At 40.1% G+C, this 27642-nt stretch overlaps 1 protein-coding gene across 4 annotated transcripts in view; it reads right to left on the bottom strand.

Moving 5' to 3' along the window:
- Positions 1–27642, bottom strand: part of LOC145984254 (protein DENND6B) — an 86577-nt gene that overhangs the window by 11218 nt on the left and 47717 nt on the right. For 3 of the 4 annotated variants that reach the window (XM_083117857.1, XM_083117858.1, XM_083117860.1), the window contains exons 6-8: positions 20608–20879; positions 12163–12375; positions 4979–5221 (exon numbers count right to left, since the gene is read on the bottom strand). In XM_083117857.1, the coding sequence (XP_082973983.1) occupies positions 5024–5221; positions 12163–12375; positions 20608–20879 (683 nt within the window). In that variant the 3' untranslated portion in view covers positions 4979–5023. The remainder of the gene's footprint in view (positions 1–4978; positions 5222–12162; positions 12376–20607; positions 20880–27642) is intronic. The other variant, XM_083117859.1, reaches the window with a different exon arrangement.

Below are 27642 nucleotides of genomic sequence, written 5' to 3'. Positions count from 1 at the left end.
TAGCTTCTTCAGAGACACAATGTCAAGAGATCGCATCAAGTAGCTATCAAGATACTTGCATATCAATGGAAAGATGTCTCAAAAGGAAAGACTAAAAACAGTCAAATTTGCAGTTATGACGGAAGTTTAGGGGGTAAAAAAATTAGAATGTGTGTAGAGAGAAAGTAAAGTGCTCCCCTGTGCTTTGCACCATGCCGTGAAGGCGTATAGAGTGTGTGGAGTTAGGGACCAACACTTTCTTGATCACAGCTGAAGGTAGGGGTGATGTGATCAACACCACACCTCTGGCTGCCTTTAACCCCAAGTTTCCTCCAGGTTACTACATTATACGACAATGGGTGGTCACCGTAGATACTTGAAAAGGTGGAAAAATCCCAGTTCCCCCCTGCCTGGGATCGAAAACATCTCTCTCACATGGTAGTCAGATGCCCTGATGACTGTGTAGAGAGTGCAAAAATAAAAATGGAATGTATTACAATACAATACAATACAATGTTTTTCTATCTTCATGCTGTAGCTCTCATATCAAAATTCCATTAAAACCTTATGGCGGTCAAAATGACCACCCATCCTTGTTCTAGGATGGTTTATTTCCTTGTTGTTCTAGTGTTAAAAGGTACGAGGTGCATTTTCCTGTCATGTTTTGTCATGAAATTCAGTTTATTAACTGATGTGACACTTTTTGAAGACTGAATTATCCTGCAAGTTATGCAAATCATGTAAAATGTATTAATTGTGCTGTAAATATTTGAGATGCAAAAATGGACTCCTTTGATCAGGAATAAACTAATTTCTCTGATAAATACATAAAAATTCTATAAGAAGGGAAATATTTATTTTGTGTAATAGTGTAGTTTTTAAATCAAATTTATGTTTCTTTTTCACAATTTTAATACTGGTATGCCATTTTTTATACCACTTTTGACACCAAAATGTACCCATTTTTGGCACCAAAATCTTGATGTTTTATTCACCATAAATATGTGTCTATAGCAATACTACAATAATTATGGGCAAGAGTTCATTTTTGCTTACAAAGAATATAGCTTTATTTTTTAAGAATCAAAGAACAGTGGTATTGCATAACTGCTAAGTACATTAAAAAATATACAATTATAAATAACTGCACTGAAATTACAGTCAACTCTCGATTCTACATGAAAATTTTTTAAAAAAGTTGAAAAATTGAAGGAAACGGCCGAAAATGCGTTTTTCTCACTCATTCCCTTCACGAGCGCTCTACCGTTCACAATTGGGTCTGAACTAAAAATAGACACCACCACACCATGCTTGAGTGATATCCAATAGCACTTGACCTCTGCCCTTCCCTCCCTCAAGCGCACCAATGTTACCCCGCACCCCACGGCCGCTACCCAATGCGCCAGGCTTGTTTTGCCACACTTGCTCTTGGATACACGAGATGAGAAGATCGAATGTGCTTGGATGTTATTTTAAATCGACCTTGACTTGTTTCCTTGTCCTAAGAGCTGCTGAAAACTCGAGGGGGGGGGAGCAGCCCGAAATGACTGCTGGACTTGGAGTCTTTGCCAATGTGTATGGCAGGTCAAGCTCTTTCATCGATAAATATAACACCTTGAGAGATAAGATCGCAGGAATGTTCCAAAATACAGATGTGTAGTGCCTGGAAGTCTGGCCCATCTGTCCAGCTCTGACCTAGAGTTCAGCAGGTTTTCGTGAGTGCGCAACTCTCGGCCTTGTAGCCGACAACTTCCGGTAACCGCTTTCATTCAAAACGTGTTCTTTGTTCCCTGCAACACTTCATAAAAAAGCGAAACTGTTAGAGATAAATCAAAACAATATAGGCGAACTAAAGATCATCAACCCACTTAATGCGTTGACATCCAGGTTTCAAACAAAAGTTTAGTTTGATGTTACGTGCATCGTAACTCCCGTTTCCCACTTCATATGTTTTCCTAATTGTGTTGACGTAGTACTGTTTGCCAAAAAAGTGTTCCGTTGGCTGACTGACTTCTCCGTCAGCAAACGTTGGGGGGGGGGGGGATGCCGATTGTTTCAGCCACGATTTTCTTGCTCGTGTGTACACACGGTCTGATTACAGGTGGGGGTGGAAGAGGACCCACCCCTCTTCCTTTCCTTTGACATCTAAAATGGGGCAACCAGTTCTGGATATATTCTTGAAAACGAACAAAAACCATAGAACAAGTAAAAAAAAAGTGACCCTCCCCACCCTTTCCCCAGCTCATTCTCAGCCACTGGTGTGCACGGCAATGTTTATAATTGCAGAATTCAGGTCCTTTTTTTTTATTTATTATTATTATTATTTTAATGCTGTTGTCTGCATAGGAAATATTGCCCGTATTATTGTCTGTTGGATGGTAAAACATAAAGAAAGGGTCATTTCTTTCTTCTTTACACTGCTGTTAAAAGTTCCATCTTCGACAGTTACGTTATCTTTAAAATGCTGGGGTTTTTCTATTCCGCCACCTGTTGCTCGAACTTCCAGCCGGTCTCCTTGTTTTTACGATGCAGCTGGCGCCAGTGTTTTGTCTAGCGTCTGCAAAGCTCTTGATTGCTGATAACAGCAATGACATCCAGGGCAAAGGAAAAAGTTATTGTTTTGAATCTTGCAAAGCTGTTTTGATTTGACGATAACGAAATTCGATCTCCAGCAAGGAAAACAAGAGTTCAAATAACTTCATGTTCTGCCCCTTCTGATAATTAATTTGCATCCCCTTTTCTTCAGAACCATTCATGTTAAAAAAAAAAAAATGTTCAATGTAGAAATGGTCGATGAGACCGATTAAGAAAACATTATTCAAGGGAAAAACTTTTGGAGGAGTGGGTGTTTGACATCGAGAATACTCCTAAATCCAACATTAAATCGTCGATTAATAATGATCTAACATTTTGATATGTGAAAATGCGCAGCTTCATAAAGCTTGTTTTCAGTTCATTTTATGCTGATGGGTTAATAGGGACTAAATATACAGTTTAAAGTGAAATTCAATTCCAAACCCGAATGATTATCGACTGCGACACTGTTTAACGACGTGTCCTAGAATATGCATTGGGTGAAAATGGTGAAAACAGATCGCAAGTTGCGAGTTTCCTTTTTCACGCTGGATTACAATGCAAGTCGAGGAAGGAGTTTGGACTGCTCCCTTGAATGGGGGAGGAGGGTGAATGAAGTTGGTTGAAGCAAAGAAAACGTGACTTTTTTTTTACAATGTATTTTACACAGCCGAACCAGAACGAAAAGTACAACCCTGCAATTTTTTTATTTATTTTTTTTTGCCTAGAAAGGTTGTGTTGTTTCTCCCGAGAGATCTAATCTTACAAGTTAATCTTGTAACAGACAATGCTCCAGTAGACCCGTAAAATCCAACATTCATTCTGCCCGATTATCTCCCGACTTTTTCTGGCACCAGTCTGACTGGTGTCAAGATTCTTCGAGTTTTGCTTGCAATAAGCGAGAGATTGTTTTCCTTTCCATTGGTCTCGGTTTCAAACGGGTTTCTCATGAACTAGAATTGTAAAAATTTCCTGGAAAAGCAACGACTGTGCACAATTGGAAGAAAGTAACATTATTTTAAATTATTTTTTGTGAAAACATTTTTATGTTCGATTTTCCTTCTCACAACACGCATCCTGTGCATAACAGGTTGTATAACTACCAGGATAAATGGTGTTACAATCTCCTAGGCATCTTTGTGTCCGTTTGAGCTCCGTTTAAGCTGAAAATTGATGCAAATTCCAATAACGACCCCTTCAAAATAACGACCCTTTTCCCGGGAACTGTGAAAGGTCGTTGAATCGAGAGTTGACTGTATGTTCCTGCTGACTTCATTTCTGAAGCCTTCCAAGTGTATATTAACACAGATAATACCGCAGAACTTCAAGTTTACTTTTCCCTGAATTATACATGAGAAGGGTGAGGGGGGGAAAACAGGTATTTCATTTTTTTTGTTTTAAGTGAGGTAGTGGAGTCCTCTTGATCCAAGATGAGAGGCATCGCTGAGAGGTATGAAATGATGAAAGAAGCAAGAAACCTATTACCAACTTGCCTCTTCCCCCATGTCCGCACTGTGGCCATGCAGTCTGAGGCATCATGCTTTGGACTCTGGCTACAGAATGTGTGCAGGTTTGAGTCTCCTGGGGGAAGCGTAGCAACTTTTCTCTTGAGATTTCAACCTGTGTATGTGACTGGTGGCCACCTACCATTGTGAGGAAATTGGGGAGCTATGAGTTAGTAGCCTAACCTGGTCATGAAAACCTACAACTGCTGGGGATTCATTGTGCTGACCACATATTACCCTGTAACTGGTTGGCTGATCTCCCACCTCGGGTGAGTGACTTAGTAGAATCAGGTGGGAGTGAAGCTGTCAGTTGGTAGGTAGGTCCGGGCCCTCAATGGGCCGTTGCGCCACGAGTTATTCTTCTTCCCCATCTCTCAGCCAAGCCTCTGTTCATCTTGGATCAAAAGAGCACCACTACCTCGCTTAAAACAGAACACTGACTTACCTGCTTTTTTCCCCCTGACCCTTCATTTAACTTTTGTGGTTTCAAAGCAACATAATATTAGGTATATTTCCAGAATATTTAATTATTCAGATGATGTCTCTGAAGTACATATCATTCAGGTTAAACTGTATATGTGTGCATGCATGTGTGTGTTTGGGCTTACATGCACATGCATTTGCAAAAATGAAAGTGCAAATAAAAGTAATTAACTACATTGCAAATAATTTTAAATTACTGTCATTTTCCACAACTAGCCTATTACCATTTGATATTTTATCAAGGATGATAATTTCCTTGTTGAATATCACAAGACTTGAATTGACCTTGCTGGATTTCAATGTCACTACTTACAAATGAACTGAATCAAGGGTGCTGCACACCCTTCTAACAAGGAAATTAGGTAACTCTATACCTAAAATAATACATCCAAAGCAACTTAACAGTGTTAGTTCTGCACACGACAATGAGTCCATACCTTTGTCTTAAAATTTTGCACACTTTCATGAGAAAATGTCTACTATCAGCTGGCTCTCAGCACAGTTTTTAGATCTTCTGGAAGTGTGCATATGATGTCATCCATTCGATGTTTCAATTGTCTCCTAATTCCTTCCTTCAAGGGAAGGTCATCAGCCTCACATTGCTGCAGTTTATGTCGTATCCTAAGAACCATGTCAACAATTTCCACCTCTTGCCGTCCTTTGACCCACACTTTCAGATCCTGAAAGCAATACATACCATCTAACCAACTCTATATAAACTCTGCTGAACCATAACTGTACTACTATGGGAAATGCTAAAACAAAACTATGAATATTGTATTTAGCCGCAACAATCCAGCACAGACTACTTTCTTCCTTATTATTTCAATCTAGAAATGTTGCTAGCAAGAAAATTGGACTGGTAAATGCTTTAGTTAAATGAACAAAAGCTATTCCAAAAAATAATAAATACTAGAATAAAACTGAAACAATACATAATAAAAAAATATGCAATAAATGTATACAAAGCTCAAAATAAATCTCAACTGCAATGTACTCTCAAATATTTCCATACTATTTTAGCAAAAAAGCAAAATGACTATAAGTTTCTGTGTGTAAACAATATATATATACCGTGCGTCCATTTCGATCTGCAGCCGAGAGATCGGGAGAAACGTGGCGGGAGGCGCTGACGGAGCTGCCGACATTTGCGGCCTGGAATGCCCGCATATTTTTATGGACATATGCAGACATTTATATAAATATTGCAAAACTAGCACTAACCTGTGTTATAAAGAGTTGTTCAAAGTGATGTCCACCTACATTCACACATTCCTGGCATCGTTTGATGAAATTTTGATTCACACGCAAAAGTTCTTCTTCCATAATTCTTCCTAGTTCTGCCCTTATATTGTCTTTTAGTTCGTCGATGCTATGAGGGTTATTTCGGTAGACTCTATTTTTCAAGGTTCCCCACAAATAATAGTCACATACGGTAAGATCTGGCAAACGTGAAGGCCATAAACCTCTTGAAATTATTCTGTCATCAAACACCTCCCTTATAGCGTCCAAAGAATCAGCGGCGGTATGGGCTGTGGCCGAATCTTGTTGAAAATACCCATATTGTCTCTCATTATCTGATAACAACTGAAAAAACGGCGAGAGTATTTGTGTGCGGTACCTCTCTGAATTTATTGCCCTATTATTCTTTTGGCACTTACAACACACCACACACCAATTTTTGCATCGTGTAACGGAACTTCGTGTATTATTCGGGGATTTTCAGTGCTCCAGTATCTATTGTTCTGTGAACAAACATGACCACGCAAGTGAAACCATGCCTCATCCGAAAAAAATATTAACTGTGGATCAACAATACCATCTACAATATTCTGCAAAACCCAATTACAGAAATTTACTCTACTTACGTTGTCAGGGGGCCGTAATTCTTGCACTATAGAAACTCTGTACGGTTTTAATTTTAGTAGCTTAGTGGCTGTATGTGCTGATGATTTTGACACACCCATCTCCTGTGAAACACGGCGTAGAGGTTTGTTTGGAGAACGTTCTAACGCTGCACCAATTTCATCGAGTTTTGCTTCGGTTAGAATCCGTCGTTTTTGCTTAGGTGTTTTAAAATTTAACGATCCAGTTTCTCGTAATTTAAGGACAAGATGTCTAACCGTATCTCTATGTGGAGGTGAAACGCCTGGGAATTTCTGTACAAATTGCCTACACACGTCTCGACACGAGTCTGTTTTCACGTAAGTGTCATACATAAAAATTCTTTGTTCTAACGTGAACCTTGCGGCTGGCATTCCAATCGTCTGACTGACACAACACACATACACACTGCAATAACACAAACAAGTAACGGCAAGTAACCAAGAATAACACTCTTACGCACAGTACGAAATTAACACGCTCTTGGTTTACATCTGCCTGCCACTATATTCACAGCTCTGTAGTCAACAAGGAACAAAAAACTTGAGCTAGGAGATTTCGGATTGCAAGGAAGCTCACGAACACCATTAGCTTTTAACGGTTCGTCTGCAGCATAATCTTGATACAATGTTGCACATTCGAAACCTCCAAACGATCCCCATCGACACAAAACTCTTTCAAGGATATAAACTTAAGCAGGACGTTACTGGTCAAAACTATGATTAAAATGTTTTACAGAGTATTATCTGTGGCTCTTAATATAATTTCTAAAGCGTATTTATTTGTGTATATAAGGGTGGAACTTGGAAGAATTACAGAAGAACTTTTGCGTGTTATAACACAGGTTAGTGCTCGTTTTGCAAAATGTCCACAAAAATAAGCGGGCATTACAGGCCTCAAATGTCAGCGTCTCCGTCAGCGCCGCCCGCCACGTTTCTCCCGATCTCTCGGCTGCAGATCGAAATGGACGCACTGTATATAGCACAACACCACTGTTCTTAACTATATTCATTGCATTCCAAGTCAATTTCTTTAGGAAAGAGAGAGGGGTGAGAGGAGTAGGTAGGAGGGAGAGAGAGGGACACCCCACACACACACCTGCCCACGTCCATAAAGTCTGGTAAGTTTTATTAATTTTTTACATGAAAACAACAACTGATACAGCTTTTATATGCATACTTGTGAGAGAGAAGCGTGAATAGTTTTGTCTGGATTTTACTGCCAATGCTTTTGTTTTCTCTACTTGGCACAGTTGGCAATATTGTGGCATTTATGTAAACTGGTGCAGAGCATATTTTTTGTGTGCTACAATTTGATAAAAAGAAGTGTCCTACAGATGCGCAGCACAAATTCTGAGTTAATTATGTTAAAGTATAACCAAGCAGGAAGGCAATTTGTGCCTGGTATAACAAACTCATGTCCTGCACCATAGCCATGCAGTCTAAGGCATTGTGCTTTGAGCTCTGGCTACAGGATACTTAAAGGTTTGAGTCTCCTGGGGGAAGCATAGCAACTCTTCTCCTGAGATTTTGACGTGTGTATGGGACTGGTGGCCACCCACCATCATGAGGAAATTGGGGAGCTACGAATGAGTAGCATAACCCGGTCATGAAAACCTACTGGGGGTTTGTTGTGTTGTCCACACGTCACCCTGTTACTGGTTGGCTGATCTCCCACCTCAGATGAGAGAGTGATTAGGATCAAGTTGGAGCGAGGCTAGCAGTCGGTAGGTAGCCCGGGCCATCAATTGGCTGTTGCATCACGGGCTATATTTATAACGAATTCATGAATACTGGTTGGTTGTGTCCTCAGATGGTTGGTCCAGCCATCCTAGCATGAGTGAAGAGAACATTAACCAAGTCAGAGATACATTCATAAGGAATAAATCAGTTTGTACAGCATCCCAGGAGCTCAAAATGCCACATATCACAGTGTGGAAGATAGTGCATAAAGAGACTTTGTATGAAGCCATACAAATCAATCAAATCACGCAACAAACAAAAGTGTTCCAGTTTTGTGTCCACGTGCAACAATGGATGGAACAAAATGAAGACTTCATGAATCGCTTAGTTTTCAGTGACAAAGTGACATTTCGCACAAATGTCAAAGTTAATAGATATACAGAATAACTGTTGAATTTAGGGTACCCAGAACCCTAACGCAATCACTGAATATGAGCGTGATTCACCTAAGGAGAATTGTTTTCTATGCACTGTCACACCAAAAACTTTATGCAACATTCTTCTTTACCAAAAAGAGTGTTCATACCTGGATATGTTCCAGGGATGGTTGTTGCCACAAAAGCAGAAAGATTCTGATAATTTCCTCTTCCAGAAGAATTGGGCTCCACCCCATTTCCATAACAACATTCTTGATTACCTGAACACTGAGTTGCCTCAATGCTAGATCAGGCGTGTTGCAGATGGTGATAACTGTTTAGAAAACTGGTCCCCAATGTCGCTGTATATGACTCCTTGGCAATTTCTTCCTGTGGGGTTACATCAAAGATTGTGTGTATGTGCCATCCTTACCACAAAATATAGAGGATCTCAAGCATAGGATTCAAGAAGCTGTCACCACTGTAACAATGGATATGCTGAAAAGGTTTATGGCATGAGTTCACAGTATGGACATCTGCTGTTACACATGGTTTCCATATTGAATCTTGGCAATGTGGGAAACAAACTTGTTGAGTTTGTCTTTCATATGATATGCATGATGAAGCTGTTTCGTTTGTACTCTTTGTGTAATAAATTAAGAAAAGTGTTGGCAGACTTTATGGACACTATATTTAACAATACACATACAATCACTGAAGCCTGAGGAAGGGGGCGGTAAGACCCCTGAAACGTTGCATTTACCAACGAGGCATTCTCACATATTGTAAGTAAATGTTTTTTTTATATTTTATATGAAATTTTGTTTACTAGAAGTGAGTAATTCGCATTGTGCAAAATATGAAATCACTGAATTTTGCACTTTCTGTCAGGTTATAAAATAAGTGATATGGTACCTACTTATTGTACTATTTTGAAATCAATTTTTCAGTCACTGCAATAATGATCACAAACTGGGGAGAGGAATATCAAAGGAAACTCATTAAAACCACTATATACATACTATGCTTCAATAGTTAACAGTAACATTCCAAATTCAAACAATTCCTAAATAAATAATGAATATTTCATTTTCGCAGTTCATGATTATTATTTGTATGGAGCTCAAAATAGGCATATTCCGATATCTTGGTCAACATATTCTGAACTAAACTAAATAAATAAAACCAGTAATAATGGGTCAAAAATATATCACCAGCAGATCACCACAATCATAACTGACCTTACAGAGAGATAAAAAATAGACTCTACATTGTTTACAATTTCCTAATTAAATATTACTCCTGATGCTACGACGTGAAAGATTCCAATATTCTAGATCTCATCAACACTACTAACTCAATTTATTTTAGGGTGTCCATGATGGCATCACCTTGTAATGAAGGGGGCCCAGGTTCACCATGCAATGGAGGCACACGGCGGTTCTGTTTTCACTTTAAACTGGAGGTCCAGTCCCAATTACCCTATCTGTACATAGAGTGAACTTAAAAACCAAACTCAAATTCAATCTATTTTTTTGTTAAAAAAAAAAGGGGAGTTCCTTGCCCATCTCCTTTGCTGTTACAATACCTGTAAGTCTAGAAGCTTAAGTCAAGTTCTAATCATTTCCTGTCTATGCTATGCATTTCTATTGTCTGATTTTTAGTTATTTAACTTTTAGCAACCTAACGGTCAAAATTTCAACCACCACATGTATTCCCTTTAACGCTGGATGGTCAATATTTTGACCAGCACAATTAACGTGCCATTTCTTGAAAACTATACACTATATTTCAGTTCTGTCTCTCTCTCTTTTTTAAAAAAAAATTTCAACTTTCTTCTTCTTCTTCATCATCATTTAACACTAATTATTGGGAGGCACAATGCATAAATTTTACCTCCACTAAAAGCTCTGTCTTTAGCAAAGAAAACAAAACCAATTTCATCTGACTACATCAATTAGTTCTCGAGTTACGATTTTTTTTTTGTACTTCGTGGCAAGTTGAATAGCCCACGCTTGAAATGGCTCTGGAGAAATGAAAATACATGAATGCAAGGGGTCCGGCGGATAAAGGTTAATGTTGTTTTAAGTTAATAACCATGTAGAACGATGACCAAGAATATTTAAAGGCAGAATTGTGATATGCTTGGATACTGATTGATTGAATTAGGTTATTTTTAGGGGTGTGCAGGACAGAATTTTTTTGTTAGGAAAGTGCTCGAAAGACACTGAGGAAATCTCGAAATCTACATTTCATTTACCCTTATATGATTTTTTTTTTTCATTTCTGGAATACAAACTAACAATTTCCGAGAAGTTTCAGACACTTAAAATGCAGAAAACATTGATAATTAACAACTTTTAAATATGACTATCGGTATCCCGAAAAATCAGGAAATCATTTCTCGAAGTTGGGATAGAGATGGTTTTTTTTTTCCCAATCCTGGTACCGACTTCTTGGGATCCTAGTTATTTTACATCACTTTTCTGCCACTTTTTGGCTAATCACAATGATGAGGATGAGTGATGATATGCTGAAGGAACACTCACAAAGAACACCCATGCCCAATCTACCATCGAGGTCAGCATATGCTTGGATACGTGCTGAGTAAATAACCCCACATCCTACTGTCAAGACACGTGAGGTACCCAGCATTCAATTTAACATGCATGCCATTTCCAAGTGGAGACTAAGGTCTCTGTTTAATACAAGTGATCGACTACATAATTATGAAGCAGCAGCAGCTATGGTCTAGCATGAAATATGGATGATGAGCCACTCAACAAAAGTTACATGTGTATTGTTAAATATAGTGTCCATAAAGTCTGAATGTATTTCTATTCAGCAAGGCGATTATACTTGACTGGTGGTGGTGGAATTGCATTTCAATGGGCTAGAATTTAGTGAGTATTATTAGTAAATTTATCTTTTTTCTCTCATAAAATTAGCTGAACAATGGACTCCATAAGCAAAGGATTAAATATGAACTTTTTAAGATTGTACGATCACTTTACAAATTCCCATATTTCATATGAACTTTGCCATTCCAATGAATCATCCCTCTGAGTCTTGTTCAAATATTTCTAGTTCTCTGTGGACTGCAGGTTGAGCACTTTTCCTTGTTTATCACTATGCAGTTTGTATTTTTAGTTTATTTTTCTTGTTTTGAATATTAGTATTATTCTCCCCACCAATCTCATTGAAAACCAATATTAGCAGCACTTTAATAAATGTGGCTAGTTTGAAATTAAAAAGGAGTGATTTTTTTTAGGTACTCTTAATTTTGAGTCTTCTCCATAAAGTTATCCTAGCAGTGGTGATTATTAGGGGGTGAGGGGGGGGGGGGCAGTTACACTCCCTCCATAATTTTTGCAAGTGTTTGTCCCTGCACTATAGCATCTTAATGCCAAGCCTTGTGACCAAGAGAAAGTAAACTGTCATTGACCCTAAATTTTGGCTGGGATGGTCTAACACACAAGTACAATTAAGCCAGTTCTGATCCCACACAATTTTATTAAGATCGTGCAGTTTGACTTCTTCTTGAAATATTGTTGAAAAAAATTACATGCTACAATTTTCACATTACATAATGGAATAATAAGTCTGAAATAATACTAAATATGTAAATGATTTACTTACAGCATCTGAGAGAGCTTCTAGTTGCAGAGCTTGAAGTTTTTGACTAACTTCTCTGTAGCGTGCATTGAACCAACCACTAAAATTTGTTGAGCGGAAAAATCTGCGATACAATCCTACCCAATCACCCTTGGTCCCTGATGTCAGTTGTGGTCCTGATGTTCCCAGTGTTGCTAAGAAGTCATCAGGATTGAAAGGTCTTGGTGTAGGTGCTGCCTAATGATAGAAATATATGAAGTACATGACAGACCCTTCATTAATTGAATCTGTTTGATAACATGCATAAAACTTCTCGAAAATATGCTCATGCAACCCATTTTTTATGCTCATCCTAGTGGGGTCTGAACCACTAGAAACATGACCCCAATATCAACAAAACCTCGGACCATTTTTTCTCCCTATATAGGGTATCTATTTAACAGCAGAGTTTAAAAACAGAATATTCTGATTGATGATATCATCTATTACAAAGTTTCTCATCATGATTGCTCCAAATGGAATATTAAAATTGACCCCTTGAAATGACAATCTACACAATGTCTCTTTTAGATCCACCTCTTTGGGTACAGTATACTGGTGTGGAAAACTTAAGGACACAGTGAAAAAACTGAAATAAAGCTGTATGTAGCAGCAACAGCTCTTGAGCAACTGCACCAGTAACTGTGGATCATGTCTGACAACAGAAGCAACAGGACATGAGCAATAAAGCAGCATTATGTGTGGTTTGCATAAGATGAAGACACTTTGAGCTAATCCAGTCCAATGGTAAAGTTTAATAGAATGCACCGGAGTGTGCATGTACCAGGTCGAGTAAAAAGTTTATTGGCTTTCCTTGTAGGAGACAGTGAAGCCAGAGAAAATCCTGGAAAGCCAACCAAGCACCTCTCGGTGGGCACATGACATGCATGCCCCTTGGTACATGCATTCACACAGGCACAACACATTTCGACAAGGCACAGTGAAATTATGGCAGTTTGTCATGGATGTCGACAAATTGGCCGTGAGTATCTTGTTACGACATTATTGGAATAAAGGGGTGAAAGCTGTTGGTGCTGCAAGGGAAATTTGTATGGTGTAAGGTGAGGGCACAGTGAACATTAGGACAGCACAGAAATGGTTCAAGCAGTTATTATCCGGGGACATTTGTGTGGAAGACAAGTCCCGATGTAGGAGACCGGGTGCCATGGATGTAGATGCCCTGCTACAGAACGTGACAGCCGGTGCAAGCATCAGTACACGGCAACTTGCATGACAGGTTGGATCGTCCCAAAGAACAGTGGTTCACTCTCTTCACCAAATGGGTTTTGTCTCTCGATGGCCTCAACTTGTTCCCCATGAGTTGACACCACAACAGGCTGAACGACGAGTCTCCATTTGTCAACAATTGCTTCAAAATCCTCGGGACAACAGGTTTTGGCATCAAATTGTCACAAGTGACAAAAAGTGGATCTTTCTATGATATTCTGTCGGTGGTAAGCAGTGGTTGCAGCCACGGCAAGAGGCAATGCCACTTGTTCAAAGGGGATGGTGTTTGAAAAGAAGGCCATGTTGTGCATATGGTGGAATATCAATGGTCCAGTGTTCTGGGAACTTGTACCAGATGGACATGCTGTCGATGGGAACGTTTACGCTGTACAACTGCAATGGGTCCATGATGCTATGCTTCAGAAGTACCCAGCCTTGTTGCAGGTCAATAACGGCCTACGTCACCGGTCACAAATTGTTACCTAGAAACTGGTTGATTTGGTGTTTTAAGTCCACTTTATGCACAGTAAGGCTAATCGGAACTGGGATCCAAACCACTATGAGCCTCCACCGGGTATCAAACCCGGGACCCCTTGATTACAAGACGATGACGCTACCACTGCACCATCGGGGAGGCCCGTTACCTAGAAACTGTAGGACTTGGAGGAAATTGAAGTGTTGCCTCATCTCGTGTACTGCCCTGATCTCGCGCCATCTGATTACCATTTGTTTTGCTCTCTTGCGCATTTCCTGGAAGGATGACAGTTCGACACATTAGATTCTGTGAAAACAGGGGTGCGCAAATTTTTGGCCTCGAAACCAGCCGAATAGTATCATCATAGGATTGTGGCTTTCACAGAACGATGGCAAAAGATCATCAACAGAATGGCCTATACTTTGCTGATAGGTCTGATATCATGCCTTGTGTCTCCAGTCTCAATGTTCAAGTGCAAGAATGAACGAACTTTTGACTCACCCTGGTATGTGTTATGGATGGTCGATTGGGTTGGTAGTGGATTAAGAGATAATAAAATGGCCCATTGAGAATGTATTGATGTTTTTCATAATGGTCAAACCATTGGTTGGTTGACTGATTTGGTTTATTTTACTTTGCTTTTCTGCTACTTTTGGCTAATCATGAACATAATGATTGAGTTGGTATTTTAACCTTTAAACTGCCAGGTGGGTTTGCCGAATGTAACCCCTGATTCGCAGAGGCTTTTCTGCGCAATTTTTAAATTTTTACACTTATTTCGGAAAAATGTTGTAACTCTTACACTATTAGACCAATCTGCTTTGGGTAAGTTTTGTTTTGAAGCTAAGACACCAGGGCATGCAACTGTGTACAATTCAGAATGCCAAAGTGAAAAAGACGAGGTGTGGTGGGCTGTGCCCCCCAAATTACCATGAAAAAAGACCTGGGCATGTTGAAAGGGGGAAAAAGTTCTCCAACCATGACGAAGGCTTTTCCCAGAAAGCCTGTTAGTGTGTCCACCACAATATAAAAGTATCAAGGTGCAAATAGCATGTGAATTTTATCTAATACTTCTTGTGACAATTCTTCTTACAGTAACAATGGCGGACAAACCCTCATTTTGCGTGTCGACTGGAAAGTGGGAAAGTTGAAAGTGGGATTCGAACTACTAAGTGCCTCCACCAGGTCCACCAGGTATCGAACTTGGGATCCCTTCATTACAAGGAGATTGTGAAGATAAGGATGAGTGATTATATGATGAAGAGACAACCACAAAGAACACACATGGGACTCGGTACCCCTGGTGTCCTAGTGCAATGTGCTAATCACTTTGCAACACAGCTTGTTATAGCCGATAACATCATTTGGCATACATGATCCCTTCACAATGACAATGCATGAATAATACCAATACATACTGATGCATGAATACTGTGATCATTTAAAATTCAAAATAATTATGAATATTGTGCTGTGCAGAGCAGTACAGGAGTGATTAATTTACAGAGCACGAGATCAACAGGGCTAATGGTTAGGTAATTATAAACTTTGTCTCTTTTGTTCTTCATTACCACTCGATCCAGTCACTGTAGATAAGGGATGCTAACCTTTTGCCACTATCCATGCTGCCAAGAATCAGAATAGAGCCCTTGTCAACTTATACAATACCCTCTATTCTATATTGTTACAAAGCTGAGCAAGAAAAAAACGATGAACTAAAAAAATTTTCCCACCCATTTCTACACAGAAAAACTCCGTTGGCCAAACACACACATAAAAAATTGATTAAAAAGTATCTGGATGTAAGTCTTGTTTTAATCTCTGTACTGTTCTGCCTCTGCCCACTGAACTGTCATTTCCACTGCATGTTAGGAAAAGAAATTACTGTCTAAGTGATAAAAATAATGCAGAATAACTAACAATAATAATGTGTGGCCACTCTAGGACCATGATAAAATTCAAGTATAATATCAAAAATTTAATATTGGTAAATCCATGAAATATACATCTGTATCCTAACAAAGCTGATCATCAGTGCTCGAAAAATTTTCTTCAAAGCTAGGAACCAGCTCTGAAAATCAGGCGCCAGGAAACTACCTACTAGCAATTGTGCATACTACAGCATGTTTCAAAAGTCACACAACCCAAACTTTGAAAATGTATATCATGAAAACCGTAAGAGGTATTTACACCAGGTTTTCTGCACTAAACTAATCATGTACGCTATCACTGGGTTAATAAATTTATGTTAGCATGTATCCAAATAAAAGCAATTACATTATTTTAAAAAATATTGTTAATTTGCTGAAAACATCTGGGAATTGATTTTCAACAATATATACAAACGTAGAAATTTTCAGCGAAATATGCACGTTCGACCAGGACTCAAACACGGGTCTCTGATATACCATGCCATTGCTCTAACCACTGAGCTACTGAGCCAGCCTGGCCTCGCCTGATTTTTCACTGTCTCTGTTTTACCTGCGTGGAATCTTCTCTGCCAGTACAGGATCTGTTGCCTTTGAAACACAGTAGACTTCCATGTTGCCTGGTTCCTCCCAACGTAGAGATGTTAATTACACAGGGCCGCATGGGTTCTGTTGTTTTTATAATTTTGGGTGTTTTACATGTATTTGAACTTGCTGATGCTGAAACTGGCATTAATTTTCTCACATCACGCAAGAATTGTTTACAATTCACGATTTATATATGTGGGTTGTGGTATGCATGTTTCAGTGCAATTGAAGTGATTGTCGCTAGATGTCACTGGTACGTTTCAAAATTATTCAACAAGTAATAAAGACGAATAAGCTTTAAATACAGAGAAGTTTTGTTTTATTTAAATTAATAAATATGTTTCCTGCCTAAATGCTGAAAATAATACTATGTAAAAACATTGATATATCATGTGAAATTAATTTTATATGTAACTGTCAAAAGTCCTAATTTGCTTCCATGGTGGTATGTAAGATACGTTGATCTCCTACATTAACATTTGATTGTTCAGTGTGGTACATTACTGTGGTGTGGCCATGGCATATCGTGGTTGTCTGAATCCCCTAAGTTGCTCATTCTGTGTCACTAAAAGAAACCTACAGCAATATGCAACTTCTTCTTAATAAAATTAAATATGAGGACCATGGTTGTTTGGTGTGTTGATCTCAAAGTTTTGAGCATTTTAGTTGGACTACAATGTGGATATACGAAAATGCCATGTTACATCTGTGAGTGAGATAGTAGGGCACGAAATTACCACTGGGAAAGAAAAGAATAGAAAGAAAACTTGTCACTGTGAAGAACTTTTAATTCAATGGAAGCGTCACACTGTAAATTGTTCGCGACAATCATTCATAATGCACAGCTCTTCATGGATGTATCCAATTAAAATAATGTGCAATGGCATGCGAACGTCTCTCCATAGACGTCACTTTGATCTCGATGAATTACCGAAGCGCTAAACAAATTTTAAGGCATTTTTCTAACACCTCGAAAAGGAGCAAATTGGTACAAGAATTCAGTCATAACTTTTTACTGGTTAAAGATACGTCGAAGAAACCTTCACCATTGCATTTCTCGTGAAATTCTAGCCCATTTTGATATGTCACACGACCCCTTCCCATTTAAAATTCTGAAGTTGAATTCAAGATGGCGGACATCAAGATGGCCGCCGACTGTGTGGGTGGCGTCAATGTGGTTCCCCCTTGGCCAGATAACGATTGGTCATCGCCAATTTCAAATTCCATGCCGCAGTGGCCTTGTACTGAGGGTGTTAAGTGACTTATTGAGCCACCCTGTATAGAGAAAACTGATAATTTTAAGCATTGAAAAATATCTCAGTGGATGAGACTTTATAATGCAGAAAACCCGGCGTAAATATCTCTTAGGTCTTCATGATATATATTTTCAAAGTTTTGGTTGTGCAACTTTTGAAACACACTGTATAAGAAGCTGAGCATCACTGTATTCAAAACAACCCTAAATCATTTGAGAAAACAGGAAATGGGGTGTTGGGGGACAGAGAGTAAGAAATTATTACTGACTCTCTGGAATGTTCACAACGTTGATTAATATATATATATATATATATATATATATATATATATATATATATATATATATATATATATAGGATAAAAGCAAGGAGGGCCAAAAGGGCTAAGTAAAAATCAAATAAGGTAAAAGGACACTCACCGGACAGTAGGAAAATTCAAAATTTTCGCTAATTTATAGCATCATCGGTGTGAGAAGAAACAGAAGACGGAACCGGAAGTTGGGGTCCTGCAGAGTTGCCAGGTCCCCATTGAAGAAGAAGCGGTGCGTAGAACGAAAAAAACACTGTTTCGTCACCAGGCTCGTCGTAAACTGTGAGTGTGTAGGATGAGTTGGGAGGGCGGGAGGGTGGGTGAGGGTTGGGCATTACTGGGTGGCCTTGTTCAGGCCAGGTGGAGTGGTTGCACTCATGGCCGATATATAGGCCCTCTCCCATCTTTTGCGAACAGAGGTGTTGGCTGGTTGGGGTAGGAGGTGGATGATCGCTACCCGGAAGCAGTCGTTGAAACTGATGTTGTGGTGGTTGGTGTGGACGGCGACAGTGAAGTCCAGGTTGTGGGTGGAGGAGCGGTGGTTATTGATGCGGAGGTTGAGGGCCGTTGATGTTTCCCCCAGGTAAAAATCACCACAGATGTTGCAGGTGAGGATGTAGATAAGGTTTGAGGCATGGCAGGTCCCTTTGGGATGGAGGGTAAATTTGCCAGTGGCCGTGTGCACCTGGAGGGTGTGAGAAGTGATGAGGATGGGGCAGGTCTTGCACCTGGGTCGGTTGCATTTATGGGCAGGGGGGTGTTGGATGTGTGGTGAAGGAGTGTTGTGGACCAGGATGTTTTGGAGGTTAGGGGGGCGTTTGAAAACCACCCTGGGTTTGTCGGGAAATATGTTTTTGGTTTCGGGATCACTGTGGAGGATTGGGAGAAGAGAGTGCAGTGTGTGTCTGATTTTGTTGAGGTGGGGATGATATTGGGTGATGAGTGCAGGTGGGTTGGTGGCAGCAGGTTTCTTGGTGGTAGTGGTATGTGAGGCAGCTCGTGATATTTGCTTGGTGACCAGGATGGAGGGATATCCACGGTTAACCAGGGCCTGGTGTAGGCGGAGGTTATAATTCTGGCGGGAGGTGGGTGAAGTGTTCAGGCGCTGTCCCCTGAGGGCCAGAGAGAATGGAATTGCTTTTTTGGTGTGGAACGGGTGGGAGCTGGAGAAGTGTAGGTATTGCATGTGGTTGGTGGGTTTTATGTGGATGGAGGTAGTCAGGTGTCCTCCCTCGATGTGCACGTCCACATCCAGGAAGGTGATCTGGTTGGGGGAGTGTGTCCAGGTGAATTTTAGGGAACGGAAGTGGTTAAGTTGGTCCAGGAAGGCTGACAAGGATGGTTCTCCATGTGTCCAGAGCATGAAGATGTCGTCGATGAAGCGGAGCCAGAGGAGGGGTTGGGTAGCCAAAAACTCTTGCTCAAGTTGGCCCATGAAGAGGTTTGCATAGGATGGGGCCATTCTGGTACCCATGGCTGTACCTCGGATCTGTAGGAAATTTTGGTTTTCAAAGGTGAAGTTGTTACAAGTGAGGACAAGGTGGGCTAGGTGGGTCAGGAAGTTGGTGCTGGGGTTGTGAGGTTTGGGTCTGCTATTGAGATAGAATTCTATGGAGCGGAGGCCATGGGAGTGAGGTATGTTGGTGTAGAGGGAAGTGACATCAATGGTGGCAAGGATGGTATTTGGGGGCAATGGTGGGAGGGTGCTGATTTTCTGGAGGAAGTGGTTGGTGTCACGGAGGTAGGAGGGCAGAGCTTTCACAAGAGGCTGGAGATGGGAGTCAACAAAGGCTGAGATTCGTTCTGTAGGTGAGTTATAGCTGGACACAATGGGTCTGCCAGGGTTGCCAGGTTTGTGGATTTTGGGCAATAGATAGAAGGTGGGGGTGCGGGGATTGTCCGGTATTAACATGGCGGTGGTACGAGCTGTTAGGCCTTCAGGTGGGCCGCGGGTGTGGATGAAGTCCCGGATTTTGGTGAGGTGTTCGGCGGATAGGTCAACTGTGGTGGGTTTTTTCGTTCTACGCACCGCTTCTTCTTCAATGGGGACCTGGCAACTCTGCAGGACCCCAACTTCCGGTTCCGTCTTCTGTTTCTTCTCACATCGATGATGCTATAAATTAGCGAAAATTTTGAATTTTCCTACTGTCCGGTGAGTGTTTCCTTTTACCTTATTTGATTTTTATGTAGGAAAATTCAAAATTTTCGCTAATTTATAGCATCATCGGTGTGAGAAGAAACAGAAGAATATATATATATATATATATATATATATATATATATATATATATATATGCTAACTTACGCTGTACTGCAATTTGAACTTGGAATCATCAAAATTTCGTACATATTACAGCATAAGATCACAGTCACCAGGCTGAAATTTTTAGTCGTCCTGGCGACTGGGATTTTTCAAGCCCTGCTGATCATACACCTCAACATAGCAATGTTATGAAATATTTTCAGATTCTTGAAAAATGTATAGCCTATTTAATGTATTTGAATATTAACTAAAAATAATGAGGAGAATGTTAAAATGTTTATCTATTATGAACATGATTTTGCCAGAGAGAATTACATATCCTAAACATTTTCATCATCATCATCTGAAAAAAATGTAAATATTTATCTTCAAACATTACTTACTTTGTAGGGAGATATATTTTTCTGCAATGGCATAAGACTTGCCATATATCTTTCCAATGGTATCATAAAACTCTGCGTCAGCTCCAAAAGATGCCTTCTGAGTAGAGCTGTCTGCACCTCATTAGGCCTTTTAGTCTGAATCCCTTTCAGCAGTTTTTTCAATATTGCCTTGTCTTTGTGAAGGAAAGGCTTATAATAAGTATACACCCCTGGTTTGGAATCCAGCATCTTGAGATTTCCTGCCTTTTTCAATTTGTGCTTTTGCGTTGAGGCTGTAAAAGGAAGAAAAGGAAATAAACATGACCAGTCAGATGTGAAACATTCAATGTGATTGCACATTCTCATAATGGTTCATTAAAATACCATGACAACACCTTGTTGAGGCCCAAACCAGTTTATTCATTGGAAGATGCATGATGAGTAAGAGTGCTTGCACACACACTGATATTTTGTTAGAGCCATTATTGGCAACGACACTCACACCAACATGAATTTTGCACATGCACCGATAAAATCAGAGTTCTTGCCGATACCTTGGTGGACAAAGTCTGAGAGTGGAGATGGCTCCTGCCTGGAATAAAAGATTTTATCTTTTGTGTTTGTTGCATCCCAGAATATGAAATCATTGAAATAATTGCAGCAACATCTCTTGAGGGTAGTTCTTATACCCTTCCAACTTGCTCTTTTCTCTATATTTGATGAAAGGCAGGTTCCAAGACAGCAAAATCTGAATTCCAGCTTTTTTGCTTCTCCATGTGACCTTCGAAAAAAATCACTGGCTTTGTCCTGAAGCTATTTTAACAACACAACTTATTCCTTGACACAGCAGAACTTTATGACTGGGGGTCAGTCATCTGTCTGCTCCAACTGCTGATTTCTCAAGGGGAGATCCAGCTGCATACAGACCTATTGGTGATCATTCAGGAAAATGTATCCTGCCATTAAAATCCCGTTGATTTCTGGTGCCGATGATATTGGTTTCAGAGATGGCACCGATTTTATCGGTACAAGTGGAAATGGTCTTACAGTTGTTATTTAGCATTCTTGAATATTGTTTTCTCAGCAGCTCCCCAATTCTTCTCACAAGGCTGCCTCAATATGAAAATTTATGGTTTCCACAGGAGATGAAACTCTGGATTGCTTGCATCAAGGTCAGTGTTAAGCACTCGGCAACTTTGAATGCTAAAATGGTACACTACTTGCTATCTATTGATGACTGATTTAAAATTGTTGGGTGCATCACACTTTAGGCCATTTTGCACCCTTCAGTATATATGGGGAGGATCCCTTTATCTAGAACCCTTACCTTGAAATAAAAGAGTGGGTAAAAAGCCCTTTATAAAGTTTTTTAAATGCAAGTTATAAAAAGACTTGCACAACACTTTAAAAAAGATAACAAGAGTTAAAACCTACCTCAGATAGTGGAAGAGGCCTGCTCTTCTCAAAAATCTAAAAACATTGGCTAAAATGCTGTCATCGTCACCCAACACGGGTGACAAATTGCTAGGGAGGTTAACCCTCTCTGAGGTAGTTAAAATCGGCACATTCAAGAAGAATGCATCAAACACTTAAAACAACGTTACAACTACGGCACAACGGAGGGTACAGTCCTTGCAGCAAATGATGATGCGTTAGACGGGTATGTCCAATTCGGAGCCAAGTTAAGATCACTTCTTCTCAGCGTGAGGGATGGGATGAGGAATGCCAAGCACCAGTGACAGGTTTGATAGTTCAAAGCTTGTTCCACCTTGTCTCATCCCACTCGGCTTGCCACATGTTAAGAATGGAACAACAAAAAACATTCTGAAGATCCCTAGCTGGCAGGAGGAGGATGAGAATATCGCCGTTTGCATCAGCAGACTTGGCGGCAGCATCAGCTGCTTCATTCCCCTTGATGCCTGCATGACTAAGGATCCAACAGAAGCATAGTTTAACTCTGGCACACAAGGGCATTAGCTGTCGAAAGATATGTTGCACTACAGGATGTCTGGAATTCGATCATTCCTGACTCTGGAGAATACTGGTTGACACGGTCGTGCCAGATTCAACCGTAGGATATTATTAATAGTCATAAGAATATATTTATCTCAATACAAATTGAGAATGAGAAACATGAGACTGTATATTGGTATACGCGTGATACCTCCCAGGGCACGGGAAAACATTAAGATTTGCAGTAAATAGACACAAAAACACAGAACTTACGTTTTAACGTATGAATTCAGAATCTATTTATCTTGATTATGCAATTTAAAAAGAACCAAAGTTTTACATCATAACGAAACTCACAAAAAATAAATCACAGTAACAGCACAATCTTTCTCTCATGCACTTTCATTAATCTCGTAACTTCCAGCACAAGATTCATATCTATCAGGCGGGATGATGTACTTCAACAGTCTGTTCATACGTCCGGGAAGGACATGTCATGGTGGAATCTGTGCATACAAGGACTTTCTTCAGAATGTGAATATCTGCGAAATCTAATGCCTTTAGGACAGCATACAGTCCTGTTGTGTAGATGGAACAGGCAGGGTGTAGGACAGAACTGTGACTTTCAGAGTCCACCACAAAGGTGCATCCTACTGATTCCACAGATTTGGGCCCATCCATGTAAAACACATTAAAATTGGGGTACTGAGAGCGAAGATCTAAAAACCGCTGCTGTTACTCGACCATTGGAGTTTCTGCCTTTGGGAAAGCAGTAAGTGACATGTCAATCAAAGGTGCAGGAAATTCCCAAGTATGGAGAGGCGCTATGAGTGGAAAGATGGCAGGCAGATAACTATCAACATTAAGTGCTGACAGGATCTCGTCTGTACGAATTAATATAATAATTAATGAGATATTTATAATGATATTAATTATTTACTTTATTTTATTATAATCTTTTTAATTGGAAGTTAATTGTACTTGAATATACTAAGTAAATTATCTACCTCATCAATAAATTGAAATATATATAGGAATAGTCATACTACATCTACGAAGTGTCAATATCATGCTGCTGCTTGAAATCCAAAATGATGTGTTAAGCTCGACACATCCTCACTTCTCCCGAACACATGGTCTAGTGGCATTAGGATGTAGCCGGTACAAAGCCAGCCTTCTCTCATCAAAGACAGATGCAAGGCCATCGAGTGAAGATGGAGGAAGTAATTCAGTGTAAGCTGCTGTCTTCACAGAGACAGCAATGGCTTGGATGCTTCAACAAACAAACTAGCGGCGGGACTGGTACAGAAAGTACCGGTACATACCCAAATACCAGCATGATGGATGGTGTCGCGAGTTCGAAGCCGAGATGGTCAAGCGGACGAATACACAATGCATCCATAATCGAGCTTCAACCTGATAAGTGAACGGTACTCTATTTGATATCCCTGTCACCTTTGTAAATTCCTCATCCACGGCATCATCCTCTATCATGTCCTCAGGCAGGGACACAGCGTACAAAGTTGATGGGGAAGGAGAAGTAGTTATCAGCTGCACTTTAAGGTTCAGGGTGGTGGATGATACCCTGATTGGAGAGTTGGTAGACTTCAGAAAATACTCCTTTGTATATACTTGTTTGTATTTCTTAGCAGTCGAGTGAATAGGGGTTACGGTACGGGCTTCTTCGAAGTGGGGCAAGCCACTTCAGGAATCGGCTTAGTCTGTGTTGAAGTGTCGCTGGTTTGAACACCTACACTGTGATGGGTGAGGGCAACAGCATCGGCAGTGAAAGGCACAGTTAGTGATGTGTGTATGCTTTCTCGGAGGAGACGTTTAACTTCTCCGCCATAAATATTTTTGGTGACGAGCAACTCTCATATTTTTTTCTCCTCCTGGTAGGTGGGACAGTCTCGATGCCAAACAGGATGATCTCCTTTGCAATTAACGCACTTTGGCCCTGATGGACATGGATGGCTCAGTGCTATGATCAGGCTTTACTCGAAAGAGTGATCACACCGAAAGTAAGAATGAGAGAAGCGGTTGGCACTAATTCGCTGGACTTTCTGGTCTTTATTCGCTGCACAGCAGTGACATGCTGGTCTGAAAGTTCTTCTAAGATTTCCTCCTCAGTGGTGTTCAACAGATCCCAGTGATGTACAACTCCATTACAGCTGTTCAGTTGATGGTGGGGTTCCACCTGAACAGTGAAGTCACCCAAAGTTCTTAATTTCAAGATTATTTGTCTGTTGATCTGTGTTCGTCCTGATGAGAAGACTCCCATTACACAGTTTTTTAATCTCAGGGACATCACTACCAGTGACATGGTTTAGCGGGTTTCTTTAAATGAGGATTGGTGACAGGTCCGTCCTTCAGTGTAGCAGCTCCATTCTTCTTGGTGTTATCTGAGGTGTTCGGACTTTTTGTTTGCTCGATTTTACTAATAACAAGGTAATGAGGCACATTTGTGACGTTACTTGTCTCTTTCATACTTATTGGGCTCGAAGACCTTGCACGTTTTGAGGGTTGTCCCCCATTTGAAGTATGGAAACCATATACATAAAGATTTTCGAAGGAGGGTCCATAAATTGTCACCTTGACATGCCCTCTATGCCGAGGAAGGCCTACCCCCAAAAATGAAGGCTATACAAGGACCAAGCCTAAATCCCTGCAGCCATGTTCGCGACTGCAACTAACCATTTCAGCCAACACTGTCCCATTGGCACGTGAAACAAACACCTTGGGACAAGTTTTTCTTTATCGTTGTCTCCTCTAGTACGACCCTTAGTAATAGGGAGGGTCCTACTACTTGCTATCTATTAAAGAAACATACACCATAATGCACCCATCAATACAACACATTGGGAGCTTGAAATTCTACAATGTATCAAACTGTCATCTCAAAAATTCTATTCATACTGCTTTGATTGATTGATTGAGTTTGCTATTAAGTCCACTTTATGCACAGAAAGGCTAATCATGACTGGACCTACAGTTTGAAGTGCGATCTGAACCACTATGTGCCTGCACCAGGTATTGAACCTGCACCACTTGAACCTGGGATCACAAGGTGATGATGTTACCACTAAAACATTGGGGAGGCTATTACTGCTGTTATACTTACTTTATATTAATTTAAATTAATATAACTAACTAACTAACTCCCTAGTTTAAGAAGGCTAGGGAGTTAGTTAGTTAGTTATATTAATTTTCCACTCTTCTAAGCTGATCACAAATCTGACCTAGGCCCAATCCAATCTAACTAGAAAGAGCAAAATGTTTAATCTGACAGCAGGAACTGTCCAGTCCAATTTTATTGAATGATTCAAATCTGGACCCAATATTCACTAGATTATTGTGATTATTAAATATTGAATATAAAACCACAAAAAATGTACTATCACCTGCTCAATCACATAACTGAGCCTACAAATTTGTTGGCAAACTGTAATGATTCTCCAAAATCACCACAGGATTCTACTGTCAATGTCCCTCTAATCACTATGTGCTGAAAATTGAATGTTACATGTTTCTGTTTGCTTCGTGTTCATGATATTAGCACCACAATAGTACCAAGCATGTAATTCTTTCATGTCCTGACAGGAGTTCACTGCCATGAAGAGATGATGACCTTGAGTGCACCACACACACAGTGCAGGCCTCCCCGATGGGGAGTGGTAACATCATCGCCTTCTAATCAAGGGGTCCAGAGTTCGATACCCAGTGGACGCACATGACGCAGTGGTTAGGATTCCACTTTAACTCTTTCGCTGCGGGATTTTGGCACGCTGATATAGCTTTCACTGTGTAGTTTACTTGGGAAAATTTTCAGAAATAAAATTCTGAAGTACTCCTATTCTTTAAAAAAGTGCCATAGCCGGGAGTTATCTTTGGTGTTAGATTTTTCATTGTTATTGAAGTGGATACAGTAGCGTGCCCAAGGGGGTGGAGAGCAGGGGGAGAGGGTTGGTAGGGCTCATAACCCTTCCTTTTGGACCATCAGTCCTAAAAAAATAATGGTAAAAGTAGGAAGATAGTGAAACGAGGGTTGACTACTAAAAAAAAGTGTATATACCCTCGCCCCCTTTCAAAAATCTTGGGAACATCACTGAGCAGATAAATGATCCTTGTTGCCATTGTAGTTTATGTACACATTGCGGTACAAGTTTTTCATTTGTTCAGATGGCAGAGACTAGACAGGCTAGATGGGAGCATAAGAATATTCAAAATCGACTTAGGTCACTTGCTACAGCAAAAGAGTTAAACTGTAAGTCTAGACCTGATTAGCCTATCTGTGCATAAGTGGACTTATGCATAAAAGCCAAATTCAATTGATCAATCAAAATATGTGCAGTGCATGTAAAATACCACCACAGGCATTGATTGATCTGTAGCCTTAAGGTATCATTCACACTGAAACAACAAGCGACACTGAATATACAGAAATATGATAAACTACATGTGTCATTTGCATGTCATATGGACTGGGCAATTTTCTCGATAGTGTGCATCACTTCACCTCACTCAGTTGGTCATGCACTTGTAGGGAATGCTTTTCTATCAGAGTGGAAGGGCACATGTCTCTTATTGCTTGTCACCTTGGTGTGAAACCTCCCTGCCACATGTCACTTGTCATTTTGGTCTGAAAGCTCCCTTAAAGGTGTATGAAGAATAAATGGATTAAAATTGTTGGGTGCACCCTTCAGTGTATGTGGGGAAATATCCCCTTACCTAAAATTCTTAGTTAAAATGTTAAAACAAGGGGTGTAAGAAGCCCTTGAGAAAATTTAAAAGTGCAAGGTTGTTGTAAAGGGACAAACACAACACATTAAAAAGTAAGAATAAACTAAAAGCCTCCTCACAGACAGTGGAAGAGACCAGCTCTTCGCAAAAAGTTAAAAACATTTGATAAAACACCGTTGTCATCTCCCAATAGGGATGAAAACAATTGGGAAGATAAAGTCTGCCCAGGAAAGCAAAATCAGCACATTCAACAAGAATATGCTGAATATTTAAAACAACATTACAAACACGACACATCACAGCGTCCAGCCCTTGCAGCAAGTGGGTTAGACAGCTGTGTCCAATACACAGACGAGAGGGCTG

This window comes from Lepisma saccharinum, chromosome 2 (genome assembly GCF_977018435.1).
Source record: "Lepisma saccharinum chromosome 2, izLepSacc3.1, whole genome shotgun sequence".
Lineage (NCBI taxonomy): Eukaryota > Metazoa > Arthropoda > Insecta > Zygentoma > Lepismatidae > Lepisma > Lepisma saccharinum.
Note: the sequence above shows the minus strand (reverse complement) of the source record. Positions and strands in the feature narration are given on the sequence as shown.